Raw genomic sequence first — 21,014 nt, forward strand, 5'->3', positions numbered from 1 at the left:
CAGTGTCTGTCATCTTTTTCATATTAATATGGCGGAAAATAAAGAAAAAAAAGACGTACAGAACACAGCTAGTGGACTGAAAAGAGCTTTTGTCACAGACATTCTTGTGATATTTATGTCACATTAAAATACCGAGCGTATTTTCCTGATGAATAAAAATAGAGCATGACAGATAATATAAAGCTCATTCAGTCAAACTGTCAGATAAAGATTATTTGCAGTGCAACCTAATTACCTGAAATGATTGTGTCATTTTGATTGGAAGTTCCCCAAATCAGAGAGCCACCCATAATTTAAAACACGGCAGGATCGTTCAGAATAAAGGTGGATATTTACTTCTAGGTGTCACTGAGAAAAATGTCCATCGTGTGTTAGTTTACTTTAGACACAACATTTAGTTTTGTAGAGTCATGTTTATCATACAGCGTAATCAGCCAATTCTAACTTATTTCATAACATAATTATATAATAAACTGATATAATTTAGAACCAATTATTGATCATTTCATCATAATAAATTTTCAATTCAGATGATCATAATTAAAAGGTTATGTTCTGTAAAGTCAAATGTAACTACAGCTAAATAACACAGACGTTAACCCATTAACTAGCTAGCATATATCAAGCGTAGCTCAAAAAAATGGTAACACTTTATTTTAAGGTGACTCTATAACTGTAACTCTATAGTAAGCACATGTAGTTAATTAATATTACTCAGTACTTATTTCAGTAAGTACAATGTAACTGTGTCAACTTAAAATAAAGTGTAACCAGTAATAAACAATTCACTTACGTACTGAAACACAACAGCTATTTATAGGAGCAAAATTAGTGCTCATCAATGCTATACGAGGCAATTCATACACTTCCATACTCAACATTTACTCTATGTCACCTGATATCTCAGTGTCTAAAGAAACCAACAGATCCCTAAATGCCAAAAAAAGGTTATTTAAAATTTAAAAAAAGTGTACCAAAGAGCACAGTTCATTAGATCACTTGCACATTGCTGTAACATTCTGAAAATGGTCTAACATAAGTGATGGTATAGTCACTGAACACTGAGGTATACTGCCCTCATCTGGTTAGTTCATAGAACTTAATGAAGAATGGAAAGCATTTGCTCTCTGCCTATGACTCAACACCTCTTTAATTAAGAGATAGCGTTGTTTTACCAATGTTTTATATTTGTTTCTCACTGTTGTTCATTTAGCTTTAGCAATTTATTCAGATGGGTCAATATTTTATTTGTTTTTAATATTCAATTAAAGGATTAGTCCACTTTCAAAGAAAATTTTCCTGATAATTTACTCACCCCCATGTCATCCAAGATGTTCATGTCCTTCTTTCTTCAGTCGAAAAGAAATTAAGGTTTTTGATGAAAACGTTCCAGGATTATTCTTTATTATTATTTATTATTATTTATTCTTTATTATAGTGGACTTCAATGGACTCCACTGTTGAAAGTCAAAATTACAGTTTCAGTGCAGCTTCAAAGGGCTTTAAACGATACCAGACGAGGAATAAGGGTCTTATCTAGCGAAACGATTGGTCATTTTCGAAAAAAATACAACTGTATATGCTTTATAAACACAAATGACCGCCTTGCAAGTGGTTCCGCCATTCCGCCTTCCGTATTCTTCAAAAAGCTTACGCTGTATGTCCTACGCCTTCCCTATTGTACTTATGGAATAAATGGAACTGGCGCCGTGTTCGTTCTGTAAGTTGAATAGGGAAGGACATACAGCGTAAGCTTTTTGAAGAATACGGAAGGCGGAATGGCGGAACCACTTGCAAGGCGATCATTTGTGTTTACAAAGTAGTGGTTCAACGGATCATAAAACTCACGGTTCGGATCATAACACGGTTATTAAGTCACGGATTGGATCATTTTTCAGATCAGCACAAAAAAAAAAATATTAAAAATTGGGGGGTGGGGGGTAACTTTTCATTTATTACTTAGCCCACTTTAACTACTCCGATACCTCAGCAGAAAATACTAGCCTAACTAATACATTATTAAAGGCAAGTGAAAAGAACAAATACTGTACACCAATTACATAGATAAATACAACATAAAGTTACAAATAAAGTACAAGGTCTAACTGTAGTATTAATTTTCATGTACAGAAATGTAATAATTAAATATAAAATGACACTGTTCACTGTATAGATTTAATATAATTACTCTATTGCGGTGAAACTTGCAATTGATCCGCGAATCACATGCGTGCCGAACTGCGGGGCTTGGTCCGTACGGATCACGGATCAACAACGATCCGTTTAACCACTATTATAAAGCATATAGAGTTGTATTTTTTTTTTTTTTTTTTTTTTTTTAAATGACCGATCGTTTCGCTAGATAAGACCCTTATTCCTCGTCTGGTATCGTTTAAAGCCCTTTGAAGCTGCACTGAAACTGTAATTTTGACTTTCAACAGTGGAGTCCATTGAAGTCCACTATAAGGAGAATAATCCTGGAATGTTTTCATCAAAAACCTTAATTTCTTTTCGACTGAAGAAAGAAGGACATGGACATCTTGGATGACATGGGAGTGAGTAAATTATCAGGAACATTTTATTTGAAAGTGGACTAATCCTTTAATGCATTCTAAACTCCAGAGCGCAGAGTTTGATGGCCTCTAATTAATAAATCCTTCAACATGTGTGAAACAAAACTATGTACTAGAATACAAGTATAGTTATTCTGTGTTATAGAAAAACAAAACAGAATGTATAGGTGAGCATTATTTGTTTCATACCTCCGAGTGGAATTTTGGGATCCTGAGCAAGTTTTCCGGGGTCTGCGGTGGAAGCCCTGAATAATGCTGAGACACACAGCAGTGATGCTAGATAGTAACCTGGTGAAAAAGAAAGATAAATTTCACATTTATCACAAAAGTCACTATAATTAGAAATTAATTGATGTCAAGAACACATGTAGAGAGATATTTATTACATTTAACACATTCACCTAAACCACTTAATGTACAGACAAATGTGGTTTTATTGATAGCACACTTAAGGCTGAAGTGATCTCATTTTGTTTTTTGTAAATTTTTACATTGTTACAAGGTTTCTATTTAAAATAAATGCTTTCTATTCAAAGGATCCAGAATCCTGGAGGGTGGGAAATTAAGTTTCCACAAAAAAAAAAAAAAAAAAAAAAAAAAAAACTGAGCAGCACAACCATTTTTAATATAAGAAAAGTTTCTCAAGCACAAAATCAACATATTAGAAGAGTGAAGAATGACTACCAAAAAGTATGAAACATGAATAAATGCCATTTTAAAATATATTAATACAGTTATTTTGAACTGTAATAATATTTTACAATTTTACTGTATTTTTTATTTAAATAAAATCATCCTTGGAGATCTCACCAACCCCAAACTTTTGAATACTACACTTTTCAGTTTCACTAACTTCAAATTACACACATGCAAATGCAAAGGACCGGAAATGCAAACTCATGCAAATTTCAGTGCGTTCCTTCCAAAGTTCATGTTTGGTGAACTCTGACCTGTAAATTCGTATCATGTGAAGAGGTGTGACCAACAGAAGATCAATGTTTCACGACCACTTAATTTAAAAGAACGCACACTTTTTACGTTGCAGTAGATTGTTTATTTTTACATTTTGGATGCATCATATATTGAGTAATGTTCTTTAAAAAGACGGCATATTACGGACATTGTCCATAGAAATTTTGCATGTTTGGGGTGGGCGACTCTGGCCCTCGAGATCCACTTTCCTGCAATGTTTAGCTCCAACCCTGAACAAACACACCTGAACAAGCTATTCAAGATCTTCAGGATTACTAGAAAGCTACAGGTATGCAAGTTTGATCAGGGTTGGAGCTAAACTCTGCAGGAAAGTGGATTTTAAGGGCTAGAGTTGCCCAGCCATTGTCTAGTGTGACTGCTGCTTAAAGTCTAAGCTTGCTTAAATGTTTAACACCATTCTTTCGCTGTTTAATATTTATATTAACATATATTAATATATATTAATTGCTGTTTAATATATATATATATATATATATATATATATATATATATATATATATATATATATATATATATGTCAGGTTTGTAATTAGTTCTCAACTGTTGATGTGGTTAAAAAAAAACCTGCTGTACATGAACCTGTCCTGCTACTCTTACTTTCATGGTGAACGTGAGCTCATTATCTCACATCTCTGCTCTAATCTAAGAGGAATTCAGGTTTTAACTGACTCATTAGTAGCTTTTGCTCATGACCTGAACAAACCAGATTGTAAAACAATGAGATACTGATTACAACACGTAATAGGGGCTGTTATCAACAGAACATGGTGAGAGCACTTACAGACCACAAGCGAAGCAGGTATGTGTCCCTCCACATAGTGTGGCAACAGCACCAGTTTGGGAATGAAGAAGCTGTTATAAAGCCAGACAAACAGCACCATGCTTATGCAGAACCAGCCCATGGGGTCCACCACAAAATGCAGTCGCAGCTTCATCCTTCTGGATAGCGTATGTGCCAGGATAACTGAAGCAGCTCCTGATCATAGAGAGAATGCAGAGTTTGGATCAATGGTGGCCAAAAATACCATTTAATATGGAATGTATTGATTTGTCCATGGCCAAAATAGGATATGAAAAATGAACCAGCTTGTATAAGAACGTCTTCACAAGCACATCAATTGAATTAAAATGGAGCGAGCATACAGCGGAGTTCAAAAAATCTACTATAATTCTACAATATTCCAAAATCTAATCTAATTTGTTACAATTTTGAAACGATCATTACAAAGAAAGGTTATGACGCAAAATCGTGAGACTCTTTTATAGACGGTCAGATGTTCTTGCTTCCATTGCTCTTTGGATCATTTCAAACTATGCTGGAGAACATTATCATCCAGTTTCTCACAAACCCGTGGAGTTCATGCAGCTTGAGAGACATAGCAAATGCATGACATTCTGAAAATCATGGTAATTTTTCAAATATACTCTTATTTGCATATATTCTTATCCTAATAACATCTTTCATAATAAAAAAACAAACGAACAATGAAATACACACGCTTTCACAAATGTGTCCAGACTTTTGGACAACATTGTATATGAAATTATCTTGTCATAAAATCAAACCAACATATTCCACCAGCCTATGGTGGAAGAAGTAATAAATAAAGTATTAAAGTGGGACATTTTCTGTCTGATCGTTTGTCAGTGGCATAGTTTTAAAATATGATCCAAACGCTACATAAGTGTGTTTTGAACGAACTTACTGCTGATTTTTAAAAATGGATGGATATACACATAACAATAGATGATTATGCTAAAGAGTCCCAGTATTATTTTAGGATTGTATATTTTTGTATGATACCTGGTGTGTGCAGTGGTGTTCTGAAATGAAAAAGCAACACATTTTCCAGTTTAAATAAATAACATATTACCTCAAACATATATATAAAAAAAAGCCACGAAAAAGAAAAACATACAGTTACTCAATTTTGTATTTTTACAATGTAATTAATGTTCTGTTTATTATATTCTCATCAAGTTAGTGTCTTTTCAGCATTTCTACATTTGTTCCAAAATAATAACTAAAAGAATGCAGCACCAAATTTAAAATCTACTTTATTTGTGCACTAATGTTCAGCTGTTCTTTTTAATAATCAACTTATTTTTGGGATCATCAGTCATTAAAAGTCAACACTGCAGGTGTCATGATAGTCAGACAAGATGTACCTTTAATTTTCAAAAAAAAGTGAATTTGTTCATTAAGTCTAATTAGCGAAATGCACGCAAAAACAAGTGATGGAATTTATCAAGCGATCAGCCAATTATAACAAGATGGAGGTATTGCCTCTTCTCACTTGAATGTTCCCCATTCATTCTCATTTACCACCCACCAAACCCACAGCACGGCTTTGTTAAAACTCAGTGGGCTCAGGGGCAATAGAGACTCTAATCTTTAAGCAGAAGGAACTGGGTGAAACATGGTTCATTTGGCCAGAGGAGAACTGGTCTCCCGACTGAGTTTGGTTTCTCCCAAGGTTATTTTTCTCCATTCTGTCACCAATGGAGTTCCTTTCCACTGTTGCCTCTAGCTTGCTTAGATGGGGACACGTAATATTCAGCAATATTATTGATTTGACTGCATTGACGAGAACTGAACTGAGCTGGACGATTACATCACCGTTTTCTACAGAGCTGCTTTATAGTTGAATTGAACTCATTTAATATTTTATGATCTTTACAATTCTTGAAAGGAACTGAATAAACACTGAACTGACCTCAGCTGAACAATGACACTATTTTCTTTTTAGAGCTGCTTTACAGCAGAATTGAACTCTGCTTGCATCAACGAATCATTATTTTCCTGTTTATCCCTGTGAAGCTGCTTTGAAACAATCTGTATTGTATAAAGCGCATGAATTATGAATAAAAGTGACTTGACTTGAGAGACGCTGCCTCGCGGTTTAACTTTAACCACTGTTGTGGCTGTTGGAAAGTGTCTTTTTAGAAAAACAAGTGATTTAAAGACTTTTTATTGTCATGTTTTGTAATATTTGTGTTGTTTTATTTTTGTACTGTGGATTATCTCATCCGATTGTTGAGGAGGCACTGCCTACCTTGTCTCCTCAGAGGAAGCGACCCTGTACCTTTATTTACCAGACTGTAGCCTAGTACCAATTAAATGTGGTGCTACAGAAGATTTGTTGATTTAAAAACTTTCATATGTGGATGTATGAAGCTTACATGAATCAGTGAAGTTCCTCTTTAATGGTGTCAGTCCACAGAAACCAGCAGCATCACAGTGGTCCTAGCCATGACAACCTGAAACACACAAAACAAACACTGATAGCTGTTTATGAAAACTAGTCCTAGAAACAAACCGACGAAGAAAAAAAAACATCTATTGTAGTCAGCATATGTGTCAGACACGTTTTACATAAAAGTCCTCACTGACTTCAGGTGGAAGAAAAAGCAAAATAAACAACAAAAGTGCTCCCGAAATTGTTAACTTCCGTTGAGATTATCAATAAAGGTAAGTTAATGAATGAGGTCACAGGAGAGACACCTACTGGACTGCACTGGCTTTGTTCATGCATACGCCCATGTAATTAAACTGATATCTGAGCAATTCTAATAGGCAAAGGAAATAAAGAAAGAAAGCCAAACGATTACATTGTTGTGGTTTCTCATAAAACAGTATTTCTCTGCATTTTATAGCAGCTCTGTACTGACAGTTCTCATGATGTTGCGTGAACAGAACAAATCTGTTCATTTCATAAACAGTCCCGGCTACTAAAAAATAACTCTCGTAAACGTGTTTATATTTTAAGGGCATTTCTATTCTATTTATGTCTACTCATCGCAATAGTCACTATAACTAGTAAACATGTCCTGACAGTGCCTCATGAGTGATGATGCCCACGAGGATGATACACAGCTAAATAAAGATCTAACACACATGAACAACCTGCCAAACGGAATATGACATCGGATTACCGAATCAATATAATACTTACTGATTTTCTCACACCGTTGTGTCTCAGTTGAGTGTCGATGGTTTGGCGTTGGTTTCTTAGATTGAAAGATATCAGCTCTTCCTGGACTCGACTGTGATTGTACGGAAGCCGCGGAGTCCGGAAAGCTTTTAGTGGGCAGCGCCAGTGAACTGTCAAAATGGCACAAGCGCGGTCTAGGTGAGGAAACACATTTTATATATCTCTGAAACCACACATAAAAATGACAGTGGTAACAACAGTTATCAAATATTGTCCAAAATATGTCTAATAGTAGACTACTACAAAATAATTCGGTAAACGGATAGCCACTACTACTGTCATAATAAAATTTAAATAAAAACTAAAGTAAATAAAGTAAAATTAACTAATTAAAGGGTTAGTTCACCCAAAAATGAAAATTCTGTCATTAATTACTCACCCTCATGCCGTTCCACACCCGTAAGACCTTCATTAATCTTCGGAACACAAATTAAGATATTTTAGTTGAAATCCGATGGCTCAGTGAGGCCTGCATAGCCAGCAATGGACACTTCCTCTCTCAAGATCCATAAAGGTACTAAAAACATATTTAAATCTGTTCATGTGAGTACAGTGGTTCAATATTAATATTATAAAGCGACGAGAATATTTTTGGTGTGCCAAAAAAGCAAAATAATGACTTGTAGCGATGGACGATTTCAAAACACTGCTTCAGGAAGCTTCGGAGCGTTATGAATCAGCGTGTCGAAATATCTTAAAGCGGAACTCAGTAAGATTTGCGAAGCTCCCCCTACAGGTTCCTTCAGTGAATCACACTGTCGTAAATACTCCAAGCGCAGCTCTGGACTACAACGACTACAATGCTCACCAGCGCAGTCGTTTTGCAAATACAGAACAAGAAAGAGGAGGTGGGTAATTTGCAAATACAGTACACTCGATGGAGGTGGGTAATTTTCAAAATGATCTTATAAAGTCATAATATATACATTGTTTTTGAATTACCGTAAAGCATTTTGTCACTCTCGCGTGAACGTGAACATGAGGCGAGATTGTGTCGGGTCGGCGTAGCTCAACTTGCAAGTGCTGTATTCTGGCGTAGACGGGCCAGATGGGGTTAGTGCTCGCCTCAAACACACCACTACAAGTCAATTAACCATCGTAAGGAATTAGAAAAATATTTATGAAGGTAAAAAAAGTTACTTAGTTCTGCTTTAATACAAAAATATCTTAATTTGTGTTCTGAAGATGAATGAAGGTCTTACGGGTGTGGAACGGCATGAGGGTGAGTAATTAATTACATTATTTTCATTTTTGGGTGAACTAACCCTTTAAAGTAAAATTGAAAAAAAGTTTTCTTAAGAGACTTATTCGATACGTTTGATGAACTATTATCTAACATAAAATTAACCTGAAAATCAACATGAAAAATGAAAAAATAGCTAGTTTTGAAAGCACCAAAAATTATTTTTAATTCACTGAAAATATAAGTTTATCAATAACTACAATCTAGTATTTCGTCCCAAACTAGCAGTCCGTTCAGCGTTTTAAACTGTGTAGTAACTAATAATGTTGCAAAAATTGCAAGTCAAACCAACAATAAATAGAAAATAAAACTGATATTGATCATTAGTATGATTTGAAGGATAAGCTGCATATATATATATATATATATATATATATATATATATATATATATATATGCAGCTTATCCTAATGATCAATATCGGTTTTATTTTCTATTTATTGTCTGTTTATATATTATTTATTTATTTATTTATTTATTTATTTATTTATTGGAAGACGTAAAGACGTTTAATGACTTTTATTTTGAAGTATTTCCTGCCGCCAAATTCAGTGCTAAGCATTCAGTAGCTGCAGTATTTTAAATGAGTGAATTAAAGACTTCCGCATTATAAGCATTCTGAAGGTGTAGACAGTGAGACACGGTGTTTTTATATAAAATGAGTGCTCATGTGAACGGCAGCGGAAGGGAGCAGATATCACTGGTGTCCAGATGTGTGGAGAGCGCGCTCGAGACGGCTCTGCGCAGGGCATTTGAGGTGGCGCTCGAGATCGCGCTGAATGAGATCAGCAGGCTGACCGCAGGTCAAGCGCTACTGGGTGTCTGCTGCGAGCACATTCGCGAGAGACCGCGGGAGAACAGCAGTCTCAAATTACCACCACAGCATCTCAGTCATGGTGAATCAAACCAGAGCAGCTTGTACAGTCGGAGAGAGGATACACCGAGGAAAGTGTGTGAAAAGCAGGAGCGCGGTGGTGAAGTAGATGAAAATGTGGATGAGAGTGAAAGTCTGGATGGGTCTTTTCACAAAATCTCTCAGGGTCGTGTACGATCACACGAAATGAACACATCACCTATTAATGGTGCGTTTAACTTGAGTATTTTAAAATGAAAAACACAAATCGTGTGATTAGACACTGACAGTAATCACAGTTGTATACTACAAAAGTCATATATTTGGTAACACTTATTACACGTTACTACATGCACTTACTATAGTAATAACAGTAAATTATGCATAATTACAAGTAACTAACCCTAACTGTAACTCTATAGTAAGTACATGTTGTTAAATAATAGTACTCAGTACATATTTGAGTAATAACAATGTAACTACGGTACTGTAAAATAAAGTGTCCATTTTCTCACTTTTAAACAAAATGTATTGATCTAGCTGAGTGCTAGCTTAGTTTAGACTAAATCTGCAATACTATTATATATATATATATATATATATATATATATATATATATATACACACACACACACACACACACAGATAGATAGATAATTAATGATCCATTTTGTGTCCTGACGTCACTTATGTCTTCACAGAGCAAGATACATCAGACCAAAAGGAGCTCAACATAGATCACATACAAGATGTAGAGCCAAGCGATCAAGACTTATCATTTCAGCCTGCAATTGATCAAGTTATGGTGAAAAGTGAAAAGCCAGACTCAGAAGAACCAGCTCTGAATAGAAGCTCTAGATGTGGTTCTCCTTATCCTAGTCCAGACTATAGTTTTGACCCAACTTGTAATGAGGAGTTTGTGCACAACAGAATGACTTTAGTTCAGTCAAAACTGCTAGAAGACTGGAGGCCTGATCCAGAGAAGCCACAGGAGACTGAACCTTTGGATCAAGAACCCAGCCACAGTCATGGTAATGGTAAATCTATAAAAGAGTTCCACTTTGCTGAAATATTGTCAATATTGATTTATGTTTCATTTCCTTAGGCTCCTCAAAAATCAATTTGCCATCCAGTAGCTGCGTCTCTCCTGTCTCCACCCAGTTTCACAACCTCTACCTATCAGCAGATGACAGGACCTCCCTCATGCAGTCAACTCAACACTGTATTGAGCAGGTGAGGAGACACATCCAGTCCGGCCTGTATATTTGTAAATTCTGTGATTGTGTATTTCCAAGTTCAAATGATCTGCATAATCATCACATTCTGCAGCACAGAACCATATTAATGAGTGTGGAAGAAGGCACTGTCGCAACCAGGCCAAAAAAACAGCAGCTTTTCCCTCCAGGGTGCAGCCCGTATCACTGCAGCATGTGCAGCCGAGACTTCAATCGCCTGGAGAACCTGAAGACTCATTTAAGGATACACACTGGAGAGCGTCCGTACAGTTGTTCGTTGTGCGGGGTGCGGTTTCGCCACTCGGGGGCACTGACACGGCACTTCCGCATTCACACCGGGGAAAAGCCATATGTATGTGGAGAGTGTGGGAAGAGTTTTAGAAACTGTGGAGGTCTGCGCTACCACCAGAAATCACACCACCCTAATACCGTCTTTAAAACATCACACATATAAAATGATATCATTAGTCAGTTTTGATAGTAAGCTTGTTGGCATATACAGGTTTAGACCATTTTAAGTTATAGATCATGAAACATCAACAGCTAAGTTGTGTGTTTGTGTTTACTGAACCTTTTATAATTGTTTTATTTGGATTCTTACTTGATTTATCTGGATTTTGAAATGTGATCTTTGTCTAAATAATGTTAAATAAACATTCAGTTCAAACCTTCCAACTCCTTTAAAAGTCAAGTCAAGTCACCTTTATTTAGATAACACTTCATACAATAGAGATCGTTTCAAAGCAGCTTTACAGGGGGAAAATAATGATTCTGTGATACAAACAGAGTTCAGTTCAGCAGTACAGCAGCTCCAAAAGCAAATAGTGTCATTGTTCAGCTGAAGTCAGTTCAGAGTATGTAAAAAGTCATCTAATATTAAATTAGTTAATTTCATATACTGTATAGCAGTTCTGCAGGCAAACAGTGACGTCATTGTCCAGCTCAGTTCAGTTCTCATCCAATAGTGTCACAGTCAAATCAATGATATTGCTGAAAATTAGAAAAGGCCTAATAATGTTATGATGTTAAAACTACGCTTAGTCTTAGACACAAGTATATTTTTAGGCTGGTAATTATTAAATATGCATTTGAAACATTTAGTTGCCTTTTATGTTGTCAAAAGTAATTTTGAATGAAAATGTTAAAATAACATTATGAATCCTCAGTTATCATTTATTTTTTATCTTTTAACTTTTAAAATTGTGCTTCTTGATCAATGTTAATACAAAAATATGTTTTATGAAAATAACGTATTAAAATATTGAACATACATTCTTGTTGAAAAGGTTGGGGTCAGTAAGTTTAAAAATAAATTAATTAATACTTTTATTCTGATGCATTAAACTGATCAAAAGTGACACTAAAGACATTATAATGTTACAAAAAACTATTTCAAATAAATGCTGTTTGTTTGAATTTTCTATTCATTAAAGAATCCTAAAAAAATATATCATGGTTTTCACAAAAATATTAAGCAGAACACCAAAAATAATAACCAAAAATAACCAGGGACTGTGTCATGCTCGATGTAGCACCCTACCATCACCACCAGTAAAATCTGCTGGATCATGACACGTTTGCTGGCTTCAGGCAGGAGAAGAACCAACTCGGTTTCCTGCTAGGCACAAAACACATTTTCATTTCTTAGTTTTCAACCTGTCAAAATGGTTACAAATATTGCTTACAAATTAGCGACTCAGATCCAAGCCAGTGGCCAGTAGGGGAGGTGTTTGGGGTAACACATAATAGGTAACGTGAGTTACGTAATCAGATTACTATTTTAAAGTAACGATTAAAGTAACGCATTACTGTTAAATTTACAACAAAATATTAGCGATATATAGGCCATGTTATAGTTACTTTTTCAAATAAGGAACGAAAGTTACTTTGTTTCCCCATTTATTGACTGACACCTCTGTCCCCATGTTGCGAGAAATTGGGAGTAAGATGCAGAGGCTTTGTATGAGCTGTGTAAACATGATGGTTACTGTAGACTAAATGTGAGCATAAATTTACTCATCTCGCACAAAAACAGATTCAGTATTCCTCAAAATGAATAAAAACTGTGAAATGTGTGTGAAAAGGCCTTTACAAAACATATATATATATATATATATATATATATATATATATATATATATATATATATGTGTGTGTTATATATGAGTGTACAGCTTGTATAACAGTGTAAATTTGCTGTCCCCTCAAAATAACTCAACACAGCCATTAATGTCTAAACCGCTGGCCACAAAAGTGAGTACACCCCTAAGGGAAAATGTCCAAATTGGCCCAATTAGCCATTTTCTCTCCCCGGTGTCATGTGACTCGTTAAGGCCAGAACACACCAAGCTGACGCCGACGAACTAGTGGCGACAAAAGCAGACTGCGGGGTTGGCTCACGGCGGCAGCGTCTGTGTCCAAAGTTGCCCTGACACACCAAACCGACGCTAAACAGCCGACGGCCAAGTACCACGTCCGTTCTGCGCCTGCGTGAGATGAAACGCCTTTCCGTACCAGCAGGTGGCAGCATCTGAACAGCCAATCAGAATGACCAGATGGCCCGACGGACCGACAAGCTCCGATGTCGATTCAACATTTCGAATCGGCCGAAAAAAAGCCGACGAGGACCAACTTCAGCCGACGGTGCGGAACAAACTAAGAAAACTTAGTCGGCCGACGAAGAAAAACTGCCCGATGGCCGACCGTCGGCTTGGTGTGTTCCTGCCTTTAGTGTTACAAGGTCTCAGGTGTGAATGGGGAGTAGGTGTGTTAAATTTAGTGTTATCGCTCTTACTCTCTCATACTGGTCACTGGAAGTTCAACATGGCACCTCATGGCAAAGAACTCTCTGAGGATCTGAAAAAAAAGAATTGTTGCTCTACACAAAGATGGCGTAGGCTATAAGAAGATTGCCAAGACCCTGAAACTGAGCTGCAGCACAGTGGCCAAGACCATACAGCGGTTTAACAGGACAGGTTCCACTCAGAACAGGCCTCGCCATGGTCGACCAAAGAAGATGAGTGTACGTGCTCAGCGTCATAGCGTCAGAGGTTGTGTTTGGGAAATAGATTTATGAGTGCTGCCAGCATTGCTGCAGAGGTTGAAGGAGTGGGGGGTCAGTCTGTCAGTGCTCAGACCATACGCCGCACACTGCATCAAATTGGTCTGCATGGCTGTCCTCCCAGAAGGAAGCCTCTTCTAAAGATGATAAACAAGACAGCCCGCAAACAGTTTGCTGTAGACAAACAGACTAAGGACATGACTAGTGTTGCCGACACTAGAGAGCTTCAGTTCATTGAGGGAACCATGAATGCCAACATATACTGTGACATACTGAAGCAGAGCATGATCCCCTCCCTTCGGAGACTGGACCGCAGGGCAGTATTCCAACATGACAATGACCCCAAACACACCTCCAAGATGACCACTGCCTTGCTAAAGAAGCTGAGGGTACCTAAACCCTATTGAGCATCAGTGGGGCATCCTCAAAACAGAAGGTGGAGGAGCGCAAGGTCTCTAACATCCACCAGCTCCGTGATGGACTCCAGTGGCAACCTGTGCAGCTAAGGCAGTGCTGGAAAATAATGGTGGCCACATTTGGGCCCTATCTGGACGTTTTCACTTAGTGGTGTACTCACTTTTGTGGCCAGCAGTTTAGACATTAATGGCTGTGTGTTGAGTTATTTTGAGGGGACAGCAAATTTACACTGTTATACAAGCTGTACACTCACTACTTTGTACATACATTGTAACAAAGTATCATTTCTTCAGTGTTGTCACATGAAAAGATATAATAAAATATTTACAAAAATGTGAGGGGTGTACTCCTGTGAGATGCACTGTATGTATGTATATATATATATATATATATATATATATATATATATATATATATATATATATATATATACATAATATTAAAAAAAACAAAAAAAAAACAATCAAGCCCAGTCCAGGTGATAAAAGGTAACTCAAAAGTAATGTATGATGCATTACTTTCCATAAAAAGTAACACAATTAGTTACTTGTTTAGGGAGTAACACAAAATTGTAACGCATTACATTTAAAACTTTCCCCAACCACTCAGACTAGTGCCAGACCGAGTTTGGCTTAAAAATCCTATACCTGGATTTAAGAGGAATGCCAGACGGTAAAGTCTGTGCTTTAGACCGAAAAAGCTTTCTAGATCTGACTCTGTTTGTGTGTAAAATAAATTTTCAAGGACAAACTTGCACGCTAATGAACACTGCAGTCACATTTGATTTACTTTTAAATTGTCATGCACTGAAATTGCTTTTCTGTGCACTTATAGTGACATGTTAATCCATTTAGCCTTAAAATAAATACTGATTTGAATGTAATATTACTGTCAGACACATGTAGGTGCGAGCAGAATGTGTTTTTGTGTGAGAAAGAGCACTGAATGACTGCAGGAGTCTGTTGTCTTTATGTCAGACAGCAGGAGGCCCGTCTGCACTCTCTCAGCTTCAGTACAAATCTTACGTGCTTTTAGCTTCATGAATAAAACATTTGCTCACACAATGCTGTTATTAATCACTTTATATTCATGCGAACATAAGAGGTTATATCTATCCCGAATCAATGACAGGTTGCCATCTTAACCAGCACTTAAAGTATGCACTAATTGGCTTGGTATTCTAATACTTCGTTATCATGAGCTTCAAAGGTTATTTGTTGCAATAATCATTTGTCACCGGTTCTCAATGGGGCAGAGAAGTATTTGTCTGACTTAGAAAATCTGGAAAACATGGAGCCTTGGGATAGTTCACCAAAAACTAGAAATCTGTCTTTTTTTACCCTCATGTTATTTTACTCAAATTATTTACTTTGTTCTGTGTAACAAAAAAACAAAAACAAAAAAAAGAAGTTTTAAAAAAATATTCATGCTGTTATTTTTGTACATACAGTGAAAGTGGATGGGGACATGTACCAAAAAATTTGTCTTTGTTTGAGGAACATAATGAAATTTCAGTTGAAAATCATAGGATAGATTTGTTTCCTGGCCCTGGGTAAATTCCAGCTGAATTGAGGTAAAGAATCAAAACATACTGATATAGTTTTTAGATTTCAGAGCTTTCAAAGTGAACTTTTTCTAACATATTATCATGAGTTTTGAAAAAATTGAAATTGGTGGCCATATTTTCTATATCGAAACATTCTGTCTGAGCCATCCACTAAAGTTTTAACCTTTGGCAGCTTTCACTCCAAAAAGACAGACATTATAGAAATTGAACTAATTAAACTTGAAAATGTACAAAAAGTTTTAGGATTTTGTGATTAACTTTTTATTATGATTTTAGCTGCATCATAAACACTAAGACAGATTCAATGAACTATATACAAACAGATGCCATGAAAATTATCACAACCAAATAACAAAATTAGGAAGTCAAGGTTTAAGTAGTTCTAACAACATTTCGGCTGTTCTTGACCAGCTTTGAATAGTACTGTCTTTAGCCCCATTGAGTTTAGCAGTGGTTCCCTCAAGCAAGGCAATGTCTCTGAAGTAAGAAAGCCAGATGTAATTGTAGGAGGTGGATGGTTCAATCCATAGCTTTAAGATAGATTTTTTGGCTGCAGTACCTGCAGCCAATAAGATCCTTCTGTGATGAGTATTTAGCTGAAGTGTAGAGTCATCTAAGAGCAAGAAGATCATGGGGTCCCGAGGTATTTCTAGATGTAAGATATCAGAAAGAACCATACATACAAGGGACCATAAAGGTACCACCATAGGGCATTCCCAGAACATGTGCAAATACGAGCCTACTATAGAATTATTACATAGATGACAGTAAGGATCAGGTCTGATCTTCATTTTATACAATAAGCTTGGAGTGATGTAGGCCCTATTAATAAGTTTATAGTGGATCATCTGATGCGCCATGTTTTTGAAAAAAAAGTTTTAGGATTTTGATTAAAACAAAGAAAAAATACAGTATGACAAGTATGAGTCACTAAAGCCTCGTTTCCACCAGTGTTGCCAAGTCCGCGGTTTTCCCGCAGAATTGGGCTACTTTTACACTGTTGCCGAGGGTTGTTTTTCATGTCCACAGGTTGAAGCAACCCAAAATAACATGATATTTAGCCCCTGGAATGCGAATTTTACCAGGGGAACCCCGCCAAAAAAGCAGGTTTTACCTCCCGGAATGTGATTGGGCTAGTTTTGAGTAGCAATTGGGCAGGTTGGACCTGGCAACCCTGGTTTCCATCGAAATTACCCGGAACAATTTGTCCCAGGAACTTTTCCCCCCAGACTCGTTGCTCTCTGCATTTCCATCGCAGTCTGTACCGTGAAGATAAGTCTGGTGACATAGGACTGTGTGCGATTTTCCAGTTTTTCCTGGATTTCATCCTCTGCATAAGCTTTATAAAGCCTGAATTCGTCGTCGGTTCATCGGTTGACTTTTTGAACTCTATTGTTGATTCGAATAGCAACACCTTACTGCACGCACCTCAACATACTTTTAGAAATGGTGGATGAAATAAAATGCTGTGTGAACTCAACCAATCAGCATGTTCAGTGCCCAAGTCCCACCCCCGAAAGTTCCTGAACTTTGGAAAAGTACTACCTCGCGAGCAGGGACTTTTTGAGGGGAGAACTTTATTTAGACCCTGGTTCCTGTGGTTGAAACGCACCAAGTACAACCCCAAGGTCCTTAGGAACTAAAGTAAAGTTCCTGCGGTGGAAACTGGGCTTAATATCATATACATTATGTACATTTGTGACACTGATCATGTGACTCCTCTGTACAAACAGTCAGATGTTCTTCCACTGAAGCACAAGATGCGCTTTAGATAACTCTCAGATCATGATCATCAGGTTATAGGCTACACAAACTTGAGCAGTTCACACAGCTGGAGTTCTGCGGTCATTAAAGCTAATGGGGGACAAAAAATTGATTTTCAGATTTCAAACAAAGTAAAATTAACAGTATTTAATGTTTTATTGGTGGCCGTATTCAGTAGCTTTCACTCCAAAAAGATAGAAATGAAGATATGTCATCAGACATTAACAAACTGATAACAACCTACAAATTCTGTTCAGAAATGTTCTTTATTGTCAGCAAACTACATTTCAAAGATCCCTCATATAGCACATAATGTATTTCAATCATTTGCAAGAGATGTTTTGCATAAGTGACTAAACACTGAAGCATAATTACTTCATAAATGCAAATGAAATTATTTCTATTACATTGGTATGATACTTTAAGGAAAAAAAGGAAGTATCAAAAAATAGAAAAGGTCACTGCTGTTTTATTTGATGGCTGCATGAATGAGTTTTGTGTGTGTCTGTATGTGTTATTGTGCTTTCTGTTTCTCCCACTGCTCTGGTGTCAATGTTTTCTGCTCGAATGCATGGATCTCTTTCAGCTCCTCTGCCAGGCAATTATTCACCATCCTAACAACAAACATAAACACAGACTTTTATAAAAACATCACATGAGGTCAGTAAGTCTATTGATCCCAGCATGCCTGTTCCTCACAGCTTGCCTCCACAGCTCCATCCTCTCTAAAGACAATACTTTTCCACATGACTTGGTCCTGTAAAAAGACTCAGATCATTCTGCTAAGCCTGCACATCTGCGTCCGTGTCTGGGGCACTCTCGGCCAGCTGGGACTCTTATCAGCTGCAGATGACCTTTGCGCAACACTCTCCACTGCATCACTGATTTCATCAAACCACATTTTTTCTTCCATTTTCAGGTGTTCTGTATTTGATTGAAAAAGTATGCCAATTGTTTTCTTAAATGGCAATATCCACTACCGATAAGAAATGCAACCTGCTTGCCACATAACAGTTAAATGAGAGATTAACATAAAAAGGACCACATTTATGAAAATATTATTAACAAATGTCAACATAAACTGATCTTACACTTACAACTGCCCTTCTGTATGTTGTGTTAAACTGACTGCAGTGCATATAACATACTGTCTGTTAAAGGTGCAGTAAGTGATTTCTAAGAAACTCTGTTGAAAGTGGATTGGACCGAGCACAACATACTTTTATCACTTTGTGAAAAAACAAAGTATTATTTTGCTTCAGATATGATAAAGAGACATCCACTCTTGCATTGTGCGTTTTTGCATTTTGGGAGCAGAGCAATGAAGGGAAGGATGTGTTTGTTTGGATTGATTTGTTTGGGTTTTGTTCAACCATGTTTCTGAGAAATTGCTTACTGCACCTTTAACTTGAGAGAGAAAATTCAGTGATTAGACATTTTTGTTCATTAATAAATGAAACAGACATTAATCATGTGCACGAATGAAACTTATGTCATTTATTAGACAAGTATAAAAAAAAAAAAAAAAAATAGCATTGTATTTCTAGTTTGATTTTTTTTTACATTTTTATTTTTGTTTTAATTTCAATTTGTCACTCCAGTTGTTTAAAATAAGTTATTTTTATTTTAGTTTAGAGCAATTAAAGAATATCTATGTTTAGTTTTTGTTTTCATTAATGTTATTAACCAGATTCCTCTCTAATTAAAACCAGACTGAAATTTAACTAAAACTAGTATTTAGATAAAAAAAAAAAAAAAAATGAATAAGATTCTGTACCATCTCGGAGTCACTAATCTCATACATGTAAATTTGTGACATTGATCATGTGACTCCTTTGCACAAACGATCTGATCCTTTGAGCATCTTGTACTTCATTCTCAAATAATTGTCATCAGGTTATAGGCTATACAAACTTGTGCAGTTCATACAGCTGGAGCTCTGAGGTCATTAAACTAATCGGAGACAAATCCGTTTTGATTTTCTCATTTCAAACTCAAATTGTTATGCTTATAACTTGAAATTTAAATATTAAAAATAGTAATTAAAGGATTAGTCCACTTTCAAATAAACTTTTCCTGATAATTTACTCACCCCCATGTCATCCAAGATGTTTATGTCTTGCTTTCTTCAGTTGAAAAGAAATTAAGGTTTTTGATGAAAACATTCCAGGATTATTCTCCTTATAGTGGACTTCAATGGACTCCAAACCATTAAATTTTTTCCACAAGTAGAATAGGGAAGGTGTAGGACATACAGCGTAAGCTTTTTGAAGAATACGAAAGTGCGGTTTTGGTGAACATGACCAATCGTTTCTCTAGATAAGACCCTTATTCCTCGTCTGGTATCATTTAAAGCCCTTTGAAGCTGCAATGAAACTTTAATTTTGACCTTCAACCGTTTGGAGGCCATTGAAGTCCACTATAAGGAGAATAATCCTGGAATGTTTTCATCAAAAACCTTAATTTCTTTTTGACTGAAGAAAGAAAGACATGAACATCTTGGATGACATGGGGGTGAGTAAATTATCAGGAAAAGTTTATTTGAAAATGGACTAATCCTTTAAATATCAATATTAATAATATGAAAGGTGCAAAATAGAAGCATTTTGCAGTCTTTTGTATTTTCTGTGGAACATAAATCATTCTCTAGTCCACAGGAACCGTGTGCAGAAGAAGTAAACTCACCTGTGTCTCTGCAACAATGGCTTTCCTTCAAACTGAGGGGATACTACAAGAACTTTAAAACTGGCAGCACATCTATTGGGAGACGTGTCTTCTACATCCTGAAACAAAAACGGATTTTGACACAATGCACCATGTATTTTCCTTCATTAACTGTTGAAATGGGAAGAAAGCAACTGCTGCCTGTTTTACATCATAAATGTATATGATCTGTAAGTTAGTTCATTCTGATTCCAGCTTCATCTGACTGTGCAGTTATATTACATACCACGTGTATCGCACCAATCTCCGCAGTCAGTTTTTCACGAATCAGATCTGGGGTGACTGACATATTTCCCGGGATAAAGTATCAGCTTTGGTGACGACGTCGACGTTTTTATAAACACCGAGGTTAATGATTTTAATGTACAGCACACAGCGCAGTTCTCTTCTAATTATGAAGTAACTACCGGTATGCCTTAGAAAGGAGGAGCTTAATAATAAAAACACCCATTTGGGCTTGGAATCAGAGAAAGTCCACGCCTCCTAAACAGTAATGACCAATCCCTTTATCGAACTGTTTACCAAAGGCATGAAAACTGACCAATCAAAGCAGAGAATTTGGGGTCCTTGCTGTTATCGGTGTTCTCTT

The 21,014-nt window shown here is 36.5% G+C and overlaps 3 protein-coding genes across 5 annotated transcripts in view; 1 reads left to right on the plus strand and 2 right to left on the minus strand.

Moving 5' to 3' along the window:
* Positions 1 to 7,687, minus strand: part of zdhhc21 (zinc finger DHHC-type palmitoyltransferase 21) — a 28,473-nt gene extending 20,786 nt beyond the window's left edge. Inside the window, exons 1-4 of one of the 2 annotated variants that reach the window (XM_048185954.1) lie at positions 7,523 to 7,687; positions 6,750 to 6,827; positions 4,348 to 4,542; positions 2,763 to 2,861 (exon numbers count right to left, since the gene is read on the minus strand). In XM_048185954.1, the coding sequence (XP_048041911.1) occupies positions 2,763 to 2,861; positions 4,348 to 4,501 (253 nt within the window). In that variant the 5' untranslated portion in view covers positions 4,502 to 4,542; positions 6,750 to 6,827; positions 7,523 to 7,687. Of the gene's footprint in view, positions 1 to 2,762; positions 2,862 to 4,347; positions 4,543 to 6,749; positions 6,849 to 7,522 lie in introns of both variants that reach the window. The other variant, XM_048185955.1, reaches the window with a different exon arrangement.
* Positions 7,688 to 9,324: 1,637 nt separating this feature from the next.
* On the plus strand, positions 9,325 to 12,200 carry LOC125265612 (zinc finger protein 37-like). Of its 2 annotated transcripts, none has more exons than XM_048185953.1 (4): positions 9,325 to 9,886; positions 10,359 to 10,688; positions 10,763 to 10,890; positions 11,063 to 11,201. In XM_048185953.1, exons 1-4 carry the CDS (start codon positions 9,463 to 9,465, stop codon positions 11,120 to 11,122), a joined length of 942 nt encoding a protein of 313 aa, XP_048041910.1. In that variant the 5' UTR covers positions 9,325 to 9,462; the 3' UTR covers positions 11,123 to 11,201. The 2 variants fall into 2 exon arrangements, with proteins under 2 accessions (XP_048041910.1, XP_048041909.1); XM_048185952.1 differs by having other exon boundaries at positions 9,326 to 9,886; positions 10,987 to 12,200.
* A 5,748-nt stretch (positions 12,201 to 17,948) lies between these two features.
* zgc:112271 (uncharacterized protein LOC553698 homolog) lies at positions 17,949 to 20,865 on the minus strand. Its single transcript, XM_048185959.1, has 3 exons — positions 20,652 to 20,865; positions 20,387 to 20,484; positions 17,949 to 18,315 (listed from the first exon to the last, which is right to left on the minus strand). The coding sequence occupies exons 1-3, from the start codon at positions 20,712 to 20,714 to the stop codon at positions 18,216 to 18,218; spliced, it is 261 nt and encodes an 86-aa protein (XP_048041916.1). The 5' UTR covers positions 20,715 to 20,865; the 3' UTR covers positions 17,949 to 18,215.
* Between the last annotated feature and the right edge of the window lie 149 nt (positions 20,866 to 21,014).

The sequence above is a fragment of the Megalobrama amblycephala genome, linkage group LG3, assembly GCF_018812025.1.
Source record: "Megalobrama amblycephala isolate DHTTF-2021 linkage group LG3, ASM1881202v1, whole genome shotgun sequence".
In the NCBI taxonomy this organism is placed as follows: domain Eukaryota; kingdom Metazoa; phylum Chordata; class Actinopteri; order Cypriniformes; family Xenocyprididae; genus Megalobrama; species Megalobrama amblycephala.